The sequence below is a fragment of the Myiozetetes cayanensis genome, unplaced genomic scaffold, assembly GCF_022539395.1.
Source record: "Myiozetetes cayanensis isolate MyiCay16 unplaced genomic scaffold, myiCay2020 scf23, whole genome shotgun sequence".
Lineage (NCBI taxonomy): Eukaryota > Metazoa > Chordata > Aves > Passeriformes > Tyrannidae > Myiozetetes > Myiozetetes cayanensis.
In genome coordinates, this window is record NW_026087445.1 from 6240516 (window position 1) to 6253165 (window position 12650).

Sequence of the window (12650 nt, forward strand, 5' to 3'; positions counted from 1 at the left end):
CAAATTTGCTTTGGGTCACACATGGAATGTGTGAGTTTGGCAGTCTCAGCCTAGTCACTGTGTGTGACACTTTTCCCTTACTCTGAGGCCGTGGTCTGTTTGTTGCATTGGTTTCACTGTCTCAGGGCTCTGTAGAGCTGAAGCAGCGGCCCAGGGCTGCTGCAGGTCAGGCCCAGCTCCTTTGCAGTTCACCAGGAGCGTGATTTGAAAAGGGGACATGGTCTTGCTGTTTTCTGGGATGTTTTTTCCTCCTTTGTGGAGCTGGGTCGGAGTCCGGGGCTTTAACACATCTCGTGCTTTGCATAGCAGGGATTTAAAGGCAGCCAGGGGGATAGTGGCATTGACTTGAGCGCGGAGTCTCGGGAATCCTCCGCGACCTCCTCTCAGCGCAGCTCTCCATATGGCACCCTCAAACCAGAGGAGATGAATGGGGCTGGCCTGGTGGACCCAAAGCCTGACTGCCAGAAGGAGCAAGTTCAGAAGCAATCTGATAAAAAGGTAATCTGGATTCGCAGCCAAGCCAGAGCGCAGAGTGAGAGACCTTGTCAAGTGGTTGTGTTGTTCTTGATAGCATTTTTTAAGGCTTGAGATTGGGTTATTCAGTCTTTGTGTCTCAGCCTCTCTGCTTTCCTGTTAAGGATTCAGATCAAGGCTCAGGACAGAACAAGGAACACAAGCCTGGACCAATCGGCAACGAACGCTCCCTGAAAAACAGAAAGGGTTCGGAGGGAACGGAACGGCTGGAAGGGAATATCCCCCCTGTTAATGGGGTGGAAATTCACGTGGATTCTGTGCTTCCTGTGCCACCCATTGAATTTGGAGTAAATCCTAAAGTGAGGATTGAATTTAATTTTATCTTCTTGGTGATTTGAGCTTGTTGAGACATGAAAGGTGGTTTGAGGCAGAAGGATTATTTAGAGGAAGCATCCAGCTGTAGATTTGCCTTAGAATTTCATTGCTGACACAAACCAGGTACTCAAGGTCTCTTGGGAAGCATGTAGTCTCCACTTGGAAATACTGTCCCAAGGACCAGCTGGGGTGGTAACAGAGCTAAGGGAGAAAATTATGGCCATCTAAGGCTTCATGTGCCTCTGGGGGTTGCCTGCTGCTGAGTGCTGAGAAGTGTCTTCTGTTCTCTTCCAGCAAGGCTTTGCTGGAAGACAATCTTTAGTTTGTAATGTCACGATTCAAGACAGAGTTGTTAACCAGGAGAAGTGGATGGGTGGGCCCATGGACCTAGATTTGAATTTTGTGTATTTTGCTTTTTCAGGACTCTGACTTCAGCTTGCCACCTGGTTCTGCCTCTGGCACTGCAGCTAACCCTGTCACCAAATTGCAGGATGCCTTGGCCAGTAGTGTAAGTATTTCTTCTTTTTTGGCATTGATTCATTGGACATACTCTTTATTTAAGCCTCAGATGCTTTCAAAGTGAGCAGATGTATTTCTGCAAATGAAAGTTAGTGGATCAAACTGATGTTTAAGTGGAAGCTGCTATAATTCAGCATAGAGGGGTGTCCTTGCACAGAACCAAACCTTCATTTATTCCAGGAGCAAAATGGATCACAGTTGAATGTGGTACTTGACTCCAACAGTAGCACTGGGGATTGAATCCTTTGAGAAGTTGTTACAGGAGCTGCCAGCTGAGGCTCTGTGAGCCTTGGTGGCTCGTGACATTGTCCTAAGAGTTTACAGATACTCACCCTGCACAACTCTCCCCCCAGGCAGGGTTAACGCAGTCCATTCCCATCCTGAGAAGGGATCATCACCTCCAGCGCTGCATCGGCCTGAACCCCATGTCCTTCCCCACTGCAGACCTTACTCTTAAGGTGAGCAAGCTGGCATGTGTGCTTGGCCTAGGGGTGGATCTCTGTGGGCAGAGCAGGGAAGGTGGAGAGGTCTTTCCCAGAGTGTTCTGTGAAGTACTGATAAACCTTTAATTAGCTCCTGTAAAAGTTCTGCATGTCTGCTGTTAGACATGAGTGCAAGGCCCTCTCTTTCAAGTCCTGGATGCTGAAGTCCTTGCCAATTGTAGAACAAGTGTAACAGAGCTTTCCTACTATTAGGATGGCTGGTCAGTGATCCTGGATGCCTGATGGTTTAAAGAGGGGGAAACAAAAAACCAGACAAACCCCACCCAAATGTACAAACAATGGCAACAACAAAAAACCAAACCAGAACACAAAACACTACCATCCCAAACCCAGCAAGCTCAGCAAATACCAAGGGGGTTGAGTGTTTGTGAAGGATGCTTGTCCATTAGAAATTGATATGGTACCCTTGACCTGAGACCTGCCAGCTTTCCACTATGACTAGACAACAATGAATTTGAGCTCATAAGTCATAGGAGCAACTCTAGACCTCGGTATTGTCCTACCCATTCGAACTGTCTGTAGTTATTGTCCTTCATTTCCATAGATGGAGTCTGCTCGTAAAGCTTGGGAAAACTCTCCTAGTTTACCAGAACAGAACTCCCCAGGAGGTGCAGGCTCAGGCATCCAGCCTCCTTCCAGTGTTGGAGCTTCCAACGGTGTCAGCTACAGCTCTTTCGGTGGAGTTTCTATGCCTCCCATGCCTGTGGCATCTGTAGCACCTTCTGCATCTATTCCAGGTACCTGCAAACTGCAGCAGCAGTGTCTGCATGGTTGGGGTGGCATCTGGGAATCATCCTCTGATTCTAGTAGATGAGAACACAGTGAGAAGAGCTTCCATGTAAAGTAACTGGCTGGCTGGTGTTAAATAGGTTCTTAACAATTCAGTCAAGACAGAACGAGGAACAAGAACTCTAGGAGGGGAGAGGGTGTTGCTGTTCTTGAGTTAGAGGAAAAGGTTAAGCTCAGTCATGTTAGATAGTGTGTATAATTAGGGATAGCATCTGGGAAGAGAAAATGTACTTGGAATTTCTGACTCCTGGGTCCCAAAGGGCTTCTTATGTGTGCACTGTATCTCCTCTGTGCCCTGAATTTACAGCCTGCCTTCTCTGATGTTCAGGTAACCATATTCCACCCCTGTATCTGGATGGCCACGTGTTTGCGAGTCAGCCCCGCCTGGTCCCTCAGACGATACCTCAGCAGCAAAGCTACCAACAGGTGAGGGAGCAACACAGCTTGCAGATGGCTTCTCGAGGAGTCTTCAGGGTGGCATTGAAGAAATTAGGAGTCATTTATCTGTCTCATAGCCCAGAGGAGCTTAGATGTGGCTCCCTTTAGGTTCCTTGAATGCTGCTTCCCAACAGGTATCAAGAGTTAGGGAAAATGAAGGGAGGGAGATGAGGAGTTTTCCCCCTTTTGTACCAGTGCCCTTGGATTGGGTTTAACTGAGGCATCTGTGTGAGGTAAAGTGATTTTCAGTAGATTCCACAGACAGCCAATACTGCTGAGAAATTTCACTAGTCAATAGGGTGTTGATAGTGTTGGGAGAGCCCCCTTCAAGGTCAGAGTGCAGGCAGGTGAGAGCTGGGATTGTCAGTGCCCATCCTGTGTGTGGAGCATGTTGGTTCCCTCGTGTGTCCATCAAATGCCTCCCTCAGGCATCAACCTCTTGGTGCCTTTGCAGTGCCTTCCCTTGCAGAGTGCTGCTGTTGTGTGGAATGATGCCGGGGCTGGCTAAAGGCACAGGGTAGGTAATTGTCAGGCAGATTGACTCATGGAGAAAAACGGTGGATTTTTAACAGCCTAGGAGAGTTTCTGGCTCCTCTTGTACCTCTCAGTCATACTAATTTCCTTTGCAGGCTGCTGCTGCTCAACAGATTCCCATTTCCCTCCACACATCCTTACAGGCCCAAGCTCAGCTTGGGCTGAGGGGTGGTCTGCCTGTTTCCCAGTCCCAGGAGATGTACAGCTCCATACAGCCCTTCAGGTAACTGCTTCCAGTTTTCATTTCCTTGTGGCTTGCTCTCTTGTGTTCCTGATGTCTGTGTGCATCAGTCAGATATTCCGCACTCACCTTTGCTTTCCCGTTAGCTGGAGTGATGTTTCCTTTCACCTGGGCAGTGTTAATAGGGGAGAGCATGAAAGTGAAGTATCAGAATTAGTCCTTCAGTGCCTCAAAAACCTAAACACTGAGGTTTAAAAAAAAACCACAAAAAACCCCAAAAAACCAGACTGTTTTTTCTACTAAGAATTTTGAAATCTTTAATTTCTGATTTTTTTTTTCCTACTTTGCAAAACTGCTGCAAACTTCTGGTAACCTGAATCCTCCTTTAACTGCTGCTCCAGAGGTTTTTGTGCAGGATATTGAAACATAAATTTTGGATACTACACAATGTTGTTCTGTTGAATATTCCTGCAGCACAAGGACGTGGTTGTAAAGGCTTAAAAGTGGAAATAAAAAACCCTGGTAACTAAAATGGAAAGTGGTATCACAGCTTATTTCTAAGCTGTCAGTTGAGTAGTCTGAGAACTGATTGCAGGCCAGATTTGTTTTGGCAGGGTGTGTTTGTATAGTCTCCAAAAGTTCTGCATAATGACTTGAGCGTGTTTCTCTTCTGCAGGTCTCAGGTGTATATGCACCCCAGTCTGTCCCAGCCCAGCACCATGGTCCTGACAGGAGGCACTGCTCTGAAGCCTCCATACTCTGCCTTCCCAGGCATGCAGCCCTTGGAGGTGGTGAAAACCCAGTCTGGGTCCCCCTATCAGCCCATGAACGGAAGCCAGACACTGGTTTATGAAGGGCAGATAAACCAGGCTGGTATGGGAGCCTCCCAGATGATGGACTCTCAGCTCACCCAGGTTAGGAGCAGGGCTGGCCAGCCACTCTCTTGTCCAGGCTTTTTCACAGCCCCTTGTCTCTGAGAATGGGTTGAAATTATATTTTTCCTGATTCATGTGTCTGTAAGAACTGAACTCTTTGCAAAGAGGCAGAAGATTTCCCTGAGACACTCTGCTCTGGGAACCATTGTTTCAGACGTGCAGCACCTTATTTAATGAGATTCCTGGTAACACCTTGTCTGTCCCTGCTGAGATGTGATTTTGTAAGTTGGGAGTCAAACCTTGCAGGCCATGATGCACTAGTTGTCCTAAAAGTACCTCTTCTGAGAGCCAAATCCCAGTCATCTCCACGTTTAACTCAGCTTCCAGAGTAACTAGGAACTTGTTTTAAAGGCTCATCCGTCTTCTCAGTTCGTTTCTTATCCAAGTCTTATTTACAACTTCTGCTGATCCGTTTGGCAGAATCTTAACAAGAATCTCAATGTGTGAAAAAGTTTTTCTAAAGCATGGTTCACATCAAGACACTGAATCCTACTGTGAGCTTAACTGTGTTTGTGGACATGTGCTGTGATTTCTGGAGAAGTTTGATACTTTTATTAAACTCAACGTTTATTTTGTACAACATGTTAAGGTTTATTTTTTGTTTCAGAGGGATTTTTATGTTGTGACTGACGTAAAGAGTTAATCCTGAAAGTAACTTAGGTGAGGAAAAATACAGAGAATACTGGCGAACTAAATATTTCAAGAAATTGTCTATCAATCACAAGCGAGTAACTTGATCTCTTTTGCCAGCCTTAGATTGATATATTTATTTATTCCAGAATGTTGTCTTAGAACCTCCCAAATCCAGCAATTGTGAGAAAATCAGAGGGAACGGGAGACAGTCCTGAGCTACATTATTTTTTTTTAATTACTCTTAATTACTACCATCATTGGTGTGAAGCTCACTGCAGAACAATAGAGCTGAGCTCCTCACCGCTTTCTCTAGGGGTTCAATGCCCAAAGTGTTTTGGTGTGAAAGTATAGGAGACTTTCTAGTTTGGGCAGCAGAGGTGCAAGCAAAATGCATGACCTGAGCTGTCTGACACTGCCATCATATCAAGGGAAGATACACCCGTGCAGTGACCTTGAGGAGGACTGGGAGACTGGGGGAAGGCTCTAGGCAAGGAGGAAAGCCCTGTGTCCAAGTGCAGTTATGTTAACTTAATGGCATGTTAAAAGCCCAGCTGATAAGGGTGTTGGCAGCACTGCCAGAACATCCATTTCAGTGTGCAAGTCCCTCTTTTAGTGATTTGCATTTATTCCATGCCAGACTGCACTGCTTGGGAGCTTCCTTTTATCAGTGCTGTGCTTTCCGGGTGTTGGGAGGCAGCGCGTCAGACACGAGGCTGTTGCTGCCACTGAGGTAACTGCGTGTCCTTGTCACACAGCTGACAATGCCTGTGCCTGGCTCCCAGCTCCCTCTGCCCCGCTACGGCTCTGGCCAGCAGCCCCTGCTTCTGCCACAGTCCATCCAGCTTCCTCAGGGGCAGAACCTGCCTGTGGGAGCTCCCCGAAGAATCCTGCCTCCCGGATCCCAGCCTTCTGTCCTTGCTGCCAGCAGGGAGGTAAGGATTCACTCCTGGTGCTCATTGGGGCATTCAGTAACCCCTTCTGTGTTGAAGTTTTGCTCCTTGTCAAAGGGGAGAATGGCTTGTTTGGGATCCTTAGACATCCAAGCCAAGGATTGGTGTTAAAGTGAAGGAACCCTTGACCCCACATCTCGAGTGTGCAGGCCAGCAGGTTTCAGGTTTTGCTGCTGGTCACCGTTCTGTTTCCAGGGAGCCACATCCTGCCTTGATCCGGTTTGGAGTCTCCAGTTTTATTACATGTTTACACAGGTTTCCCCAGAGTGCTTGAGGGGTGGTGAGCTCCAGACACAGCTGGAATACTGCCCAGATATTTCACTCTGTTGTGAAGCTTGTCCATTTGAGTAGGTATATTAATGTCATGTCTGGTTTGATGGATTCGTATCATAAGTTTGTCTATTATAAGGGAGAGAGAGCACAGCAATTAATGTCCCGGTTCTATATTTGCTTGTGCTGCTGGCTTGGTGGTTTAATACAAACAGATTATTTCACTTACAAGCCTCACTTTCTTCACCTGAAAAATATTTCTTCTATTAATGGGCACAATGGGGAGAAGGGCAAAGATTTGGCTTAAGTGTTTATATGAGGTAACAAGTGAGTTATGAATGCAAAGATGATACTCTCACTCATTTTCCTCTGTAGTCCTCCCAGATGGAAATGAAAGGGTTTCATTTCTCCGATGGTAAACAGAGTATGTCCTCTGGAGGGTCTGTACCATCACCACATACCTACAGGTGAGATATTTACACCACTTGGGTTCTTTGCAGGGCCGTGGTTTATGTATCATCCCTGTACAATATCCACTTGGGTTTTTGTATGTGGAGTGTGCTTACTGCAGTCCAAATCCTTGTAGCAAAATGAATGATCATGGCTTTCACTTTGGGTTTGGGTCAGTGTGTAGCTGGCTTGGCCCTTAGTGGGAAGTGCTCAAAGTTACTTGTTCACTGCAGTCTCAAAGACAGATTGGAATCGGTGCTTTTGAGTATTCTTGTGAAGATGGAAAGTTTTGAGGGTCACTGAACAAATTCTTTGGTTTTCTAGCATGGTTCTCAAGATAGGAGTGCTCATGTCTAGACATACCAGACCTTCAGGTCATGGAGGCTTTTGGGACATGCAGTTACTTCATTTTTTTTCTCCCAGCCAGGCCTTCTGTTGGCTTTTAGAATGTAGCGCTCAGTGATCTGCACAGCACAGACCTGTGTCCTGTCTACTGCTGCTTTCTGCTGTCTTTTTTTTCTTTTCACACATGAATAAGGTTCTCATTCCATTGTAGAATTTACTCCATGAATGTTGTCGACTCTTCGATTTCCAGGCCTAGCTCTGCCAGCCCAAGCGGGAAGCCGTCGGGACCAGCAGTGAGCATGGGCTCTGTGCAAGGACACTACGTACAGCAGGTAGGGTGCTTGAGTTCTCTGTGCAACAAAAAGTATCTGCTCTCCTACACTGCCTTGAGCTGCAGAGGAGAGGCAGCAAGGCCTGTGTGCTGAAGCTCGATGTGGGAGCTGTTATTTTACCCGCAGGGAGAGTGGGGTAGGTGAGTGGAATCCAGGAGTAATGCTGTGTGGTTTGAAAGTCAGGAGAGATTAGAGGATTACCTGCTCTACTGTGGAGTTTTTGTGGGTTATTTGCATTGCTAAACATGTGAGATACTTTAAAGCTCTTAAATGTGAGGTGTTTCAGGAGCAGATTCGATGTCTTGCATGAATGGTGGTCACACTTTGCTTGTTCTGCCTGCCTAGACATGTCTGTCCTGGCTAATGCTTTGGTTTTGTGTGTCAAAAGGCAAAGCAGCGGGTGGATGATAATAAAGCCAGTCTGGGAGCAGTGAAGCTGCAAGAAACACCCTCCACGAGTCAGATGAAGCCGGTGCGCACAGGAGCGATCAAACCTCAGGCAGTCAAAGTGGAGGAGAGCAAGGCCTAGGAGCACCTCTGATGCCCAGCTGGTCCTGCTGCCTGAGAGGCCCTGCAGCTTAGACTGGACCCCACTGGATCTCCTGAAAATCTCACCAGATCTATCCCCTCCCCCACACTGACTGACTACAGCGACATCATTCAAGCCCCTCTCCCCAACAAAGCAGTTTGAAACAGTGGATATGACATTGACCTGCTTGCTTTAAAACAAACCAATCATGTGACTTTTAAGTGGCTTTAGCCATTTTTTTTTTTTTAATTTCCCCCTCCCCATGCCCCATCCACAGGTAGCTGTGATCGCTCACTTGGCAAAGCCCGTCCTTCTCCTTCCCTACTTCTGTCTCAGCAGAGTGGCAACTGGGGGAGAGGGGTTAGTTTGAGGTTTTTCATTTTAAAGGCAGCTGAGGTTTTTACAAAAAAAGCTGTATCTTTGTTTATAGCAGAACTTTTATATGTTCTCTCATTCCCCCCCCCAACCTCCTTCTTTCTGCTTTTCCTCATTCCTTTCAGAAAAGAATTCCCTTCAGCTAAAATGATGTTCTGACAAAACTCTGCTTAGTTTTGTACATGGTTCTGTGCTATGTTGAGAATTTGAGTTTGTTTGGGTGTATTTCCCCAGATGAATTAGCCTTTGACTATTTGATTAAAAAAACAGGACAGTTATGGCATTTGTTAATTTTTCAGTATTTTTGTTTTAAGCTAGAAGCAGTGCTTGCATTAGGAGTAAATGTGTACTAAAGGCATACAGTAGATCAATCCTGAAATTTGCACCACTTCAATGTAGTTTTGGGGTGTCTTGTGCACAACAAAATGTGGCATTTTCATTTTAAGGAAAAAACCAAACAAACCACCAAATTTCTGTTTCAAGTTCATCTGGATCTAGGTGTTTGGGTTTCCATTTTTGTGGGTTTGGGATTTTTTTTTTAGTGACTGCCAAACACACACACCAAAATGTAAAGTCATAGATTTACAAAACGTAAAATTTGTTAAGGAAAAAAAAAAAAATTCTCCTCACAGCACATAGGTCAGAAGAGTTGGCTAAAGCCAACGGGTCTTTATGGACTACTTTTTGTAGTTGTGATGCTCTAATTCTTCGTGTCTCCTGCGACTTGTTCTGTATTGTGTTCATCCCTCGGGGCTGCTCTCCTAAGCTTTGCTCTTCTCCCTTTTTCCCGAGTCTTGCTTTCCGTTCCTCTAACTCATGGCTTTCTGTAAAATTTGCATAGAAGCACGTTGGTAAGAGAGCCCCTCTGCAAGGCAGCCGTTTTAGCACATTTGGAACCTCCTTTTTTTGTGTTGGAAGTAACGTGGTTACAGAGGCAGTTTGGAATCCTCCTTCTACTCCTTCCCCGGGTGAGCAGCAAAGGGTTCTTTACTCCTGATGCATATAGTGTGTGTACAGCATTGTCACCTCACCACTCCTCTCCAGTACTGGATGATCTGCAAAAGGAAGATCCCAGTGGGAGAGGTTGGGTTTTATTTCTCTGGCTGTTTGGTTTTGGTTTGTGTGTGTGTGTGTGCGTGTGTGTGTGTGTGGCGCGTGTGTACGTAGATTTTTTAGGATGGACTTGACAAGTTCCTGAAAGGGCTTGGAGTCCTTCACCTGACGGTAGTCTTAAGTAAAAAAACTACTTTCAGCTAACTTGGTTTGTGTTGTTTTAGCTTTTTCTAAATGTAAAGTAGGCTGGTCACTCTGAAGTGAGGGACAGAACCATTTTTGGAGGTGATCGCTTGCTCATGGGCTGTGCATCGGCCTCTGCTGGGTGGCAGAAAGTCATTTGGTGGTGGTTCCAAAGAAGATTTTTTGAACAAAGAATGTATTTGGGAAGGGATCTGAAAGGTTGTTCTTGTTTCTTCATTTGCTTCTCCCTCCCATCCCATCTCCCCCTTCCGGAAAAGATCCTTTGTAACTTTCTAAGGATGCATTTGAAGTTTTAAGCTAGGCATAAATATGATTTTTATACAGTAGCTTTAAAGAGCTTAGGAGCCTAAACTAACTTAGACATAGTAATGTCCCCTCTCCACAGGTGTCCCCATTGATCATGGCAGAGAACCCGAAGGGAAAGGGATAGGATGGTACTTTAAGAAAAAAATTAAAGCTCTTTTTTCTTAGGTTTTATGTTTTTTTTTAATTTCAGAGCAGAGTGTGCCAGCATCTCTCTAGCATCCTCCTTAAAGTACAGGGTTTGAGATTTAGTGACAAATATTCCCCTGACCTTCAGACATCTCCCAGACCTGCATCCTCATCTGCTAGTCCTGCTCCCAACGTTTTCCAAAGATTGCACCACCAGTAATCAGCCCACCCTCCTTTCTATTTTCTCCCTGGAAATATCATGAACAACAGAATTGTGTGTGGGTTTTTTTTTTATTATCCTTCTGCCCAGCTGGCCCTAGCTAATATCAGCCCAGAATCTAACTGTAATGACTAAAGAGACTTACCTGAGCCCCCCTCTTCTCATCTCTTCCCTCCCCTAGACACACTACTTTAGCTTTACAAAGACACTAACCTCTTTCCTCCCACCTGTGTGACTTTGGAGTGGTCAGACACACTGGGAGAAACTGGGTTACTGCTAGATCCAAGTTACTGCAGTCCCTCTGGTGTAAATGCCATCAGAACTACAATACTTCCTGTTGGAAAAGGTCACCCTTCTTTCTCTTTTAACCCCCTCCATTCCTTCCCCCCCCCCCAACAGAATAAAACACTAGAATTTATTTATACGTATTTGATGTTGTAGGTCTAGGTGAAAAAGTAATTGTTTCACTGCTCTATTTATATATTATGTCTGAATTATTCTGTGCAGGAAAGGCCAAGAAATGCATGTGAGCTTCATTCCATTCCTCACCTTTGCGTGACTGTCAGCTGCAGTTGGCAAGACTCTCTCTCACTTTAGTGGAGTTTTGTGTGATGGAAAGCAGTTTTAGAGCCCAAATTTCTATGGTGCAATATCCTTCTCTGGCATATATATATTTTTGTTTGTTTGTTTAAAGCTAGTCCAAGGTTAGTGCAGTTTGTGGTGCTCTGGAGTCAAAAGGAAAAGCCTCTGATCCTCAAGGAGCAGAAATGCCAAGGGTGCTGGTATGCTGATACAAATCCAGCTCAGGGAGGAGGAGAGTGGAGATGCACAGAATGTGTTGATGCAGTTGCAGAGGGTCCTTCTGCTTGAAGGGTTTGGGCCCTGATTTATTCCTCTGTGAGTGGCTTTTTGACTGGAAATCAGCTACCAAATTGCAGGCTCCTTGTGCTGGGGAAGGTGCAGGGTGCAGCGGGAGGGAGAGGTGGAATCCACCTTCTCAGCAACAGTGGGTGAAGCAGAAATATTCAGAGGCTGACTTTGCTGCTGCATGTTCAGCAGACAGTCTGAAGCATGTGTGTGATCAATTCTTTCACTCAGTGATTCGTGACCAGCAGCTGCATTCAGTGCTGCTTTCCTCACCACCTCAGCTGCTGTTGGCTCTTAATTCAATAACAAATAAATATTGAAATTGTGGGGGTAGGCAGGGGAAAAAAAAGGCACTCCAGTTTGTTTTTAAATGACGAGTGGAAGCAGCACAGTCACCAGTGACACCGGTCTTGCTGTTGATGTCCCATCACTTGCTCCTGGCTGTGCCAGCTGTGCAGTGTCAGCACCTCTGGATGTGTTTGCTGCCCGTTGCCCTCCCTGTGCGTGTTGCGCTCACGCAGAGGCACTCACTCCATCAGGACCTTCCTTGCAGGAATGCTGCAAAGCTTCGAGCTGCCCTGTGGTTCCTGTGTATTTATAGATTTAAAAACGAGCTGAGCAGTTTTGCTGTGTCTCACCTGGCTCCTCCATTCACTTTGCAGCCAGACCCCTGCATGCCAGGATCTCCTTCTGTTGCTTTTAGTTAACCCTCCCTGGTTAAGCACAGATTAATTCCTTGTATCACGAGTTATTTTGGACTCAGCAGCCCAGTTTACTCATAAGAAACTCGCATTTGTGAATAAGAATTAATTTACAGGAGGTGCTTAATTGTGGCCCACGGGCACAGCGGGTGTGTTTTGCTGAAGCGGTGGAACTGGAGAGGCAGCAGAGTCGGGCTGGTTTTTGTTGTTCATTTTAATCCAAAGACCACCAGTTTTGTCCCAGTGGCCACAGATACTCCCTTGGGTGTAATGGCTTGTCCTGGCTGCTCCAGATGTCCTTGACTGTCCCCCCAGGAATCACAGCTGCAGCAGTGAGGCGCTCACCCTTTAGCATGTCTCGAGGCGTTGTCCTTAGCTGGAATCCTCCCTCTGGTTCTGTATAAATTGCATTTGTTGTTTCTCAAGGGGATATTGTCCTCCTGAAAGCTTTTAACCTCATGACCTGTATAGTAAATTTTTTTTGGCCTTTCCTCTCTTTGTCTTTTCATGTAGACCAGATATTTGAAAGGGCAGACGATGG

At 45.9% G+C, this 12650-nt stretch overlaps 1 protein-coding gene across 1 annotated transcript in view; it reads left to right on the top strand.

The window, feature by feature from the left end:
• PRRC2B (proline rich coiled-coil 2B) overlaps positions 1-10934 on the top strand; it is a 42830-nt gene extending 31896 nt beyond the window's left edge. The window contains 12 exon segments of the mRNA XM_050320147.1: positions 307-498; positions 639-833; positions 1271-1357; positions 1722-1826; positions 2416-2608; positions 2989-3086; positions 3728-3855; positions 4490-4727; positions 6137-6313; positions 6977-7068; positions 7647-7728; positions 8117-10934. Coding sequence (XP_050176104.1) covers positions 307-498; positions 639-833; positions 1271-1357; positions 1722-1826; positions 2416-2608; positions 2989-3086; positions 3728-3855; positions 4490-4727; positions 6137-6313; positions 6977-7068; positions 7647-7728; positions 8117-8257 — 1728 coding nt within the window. The 3' untranslated portion in view covers positions 8258-10934.
• Positions 10935-12650: the final 1716 nt, after the last annotated feature.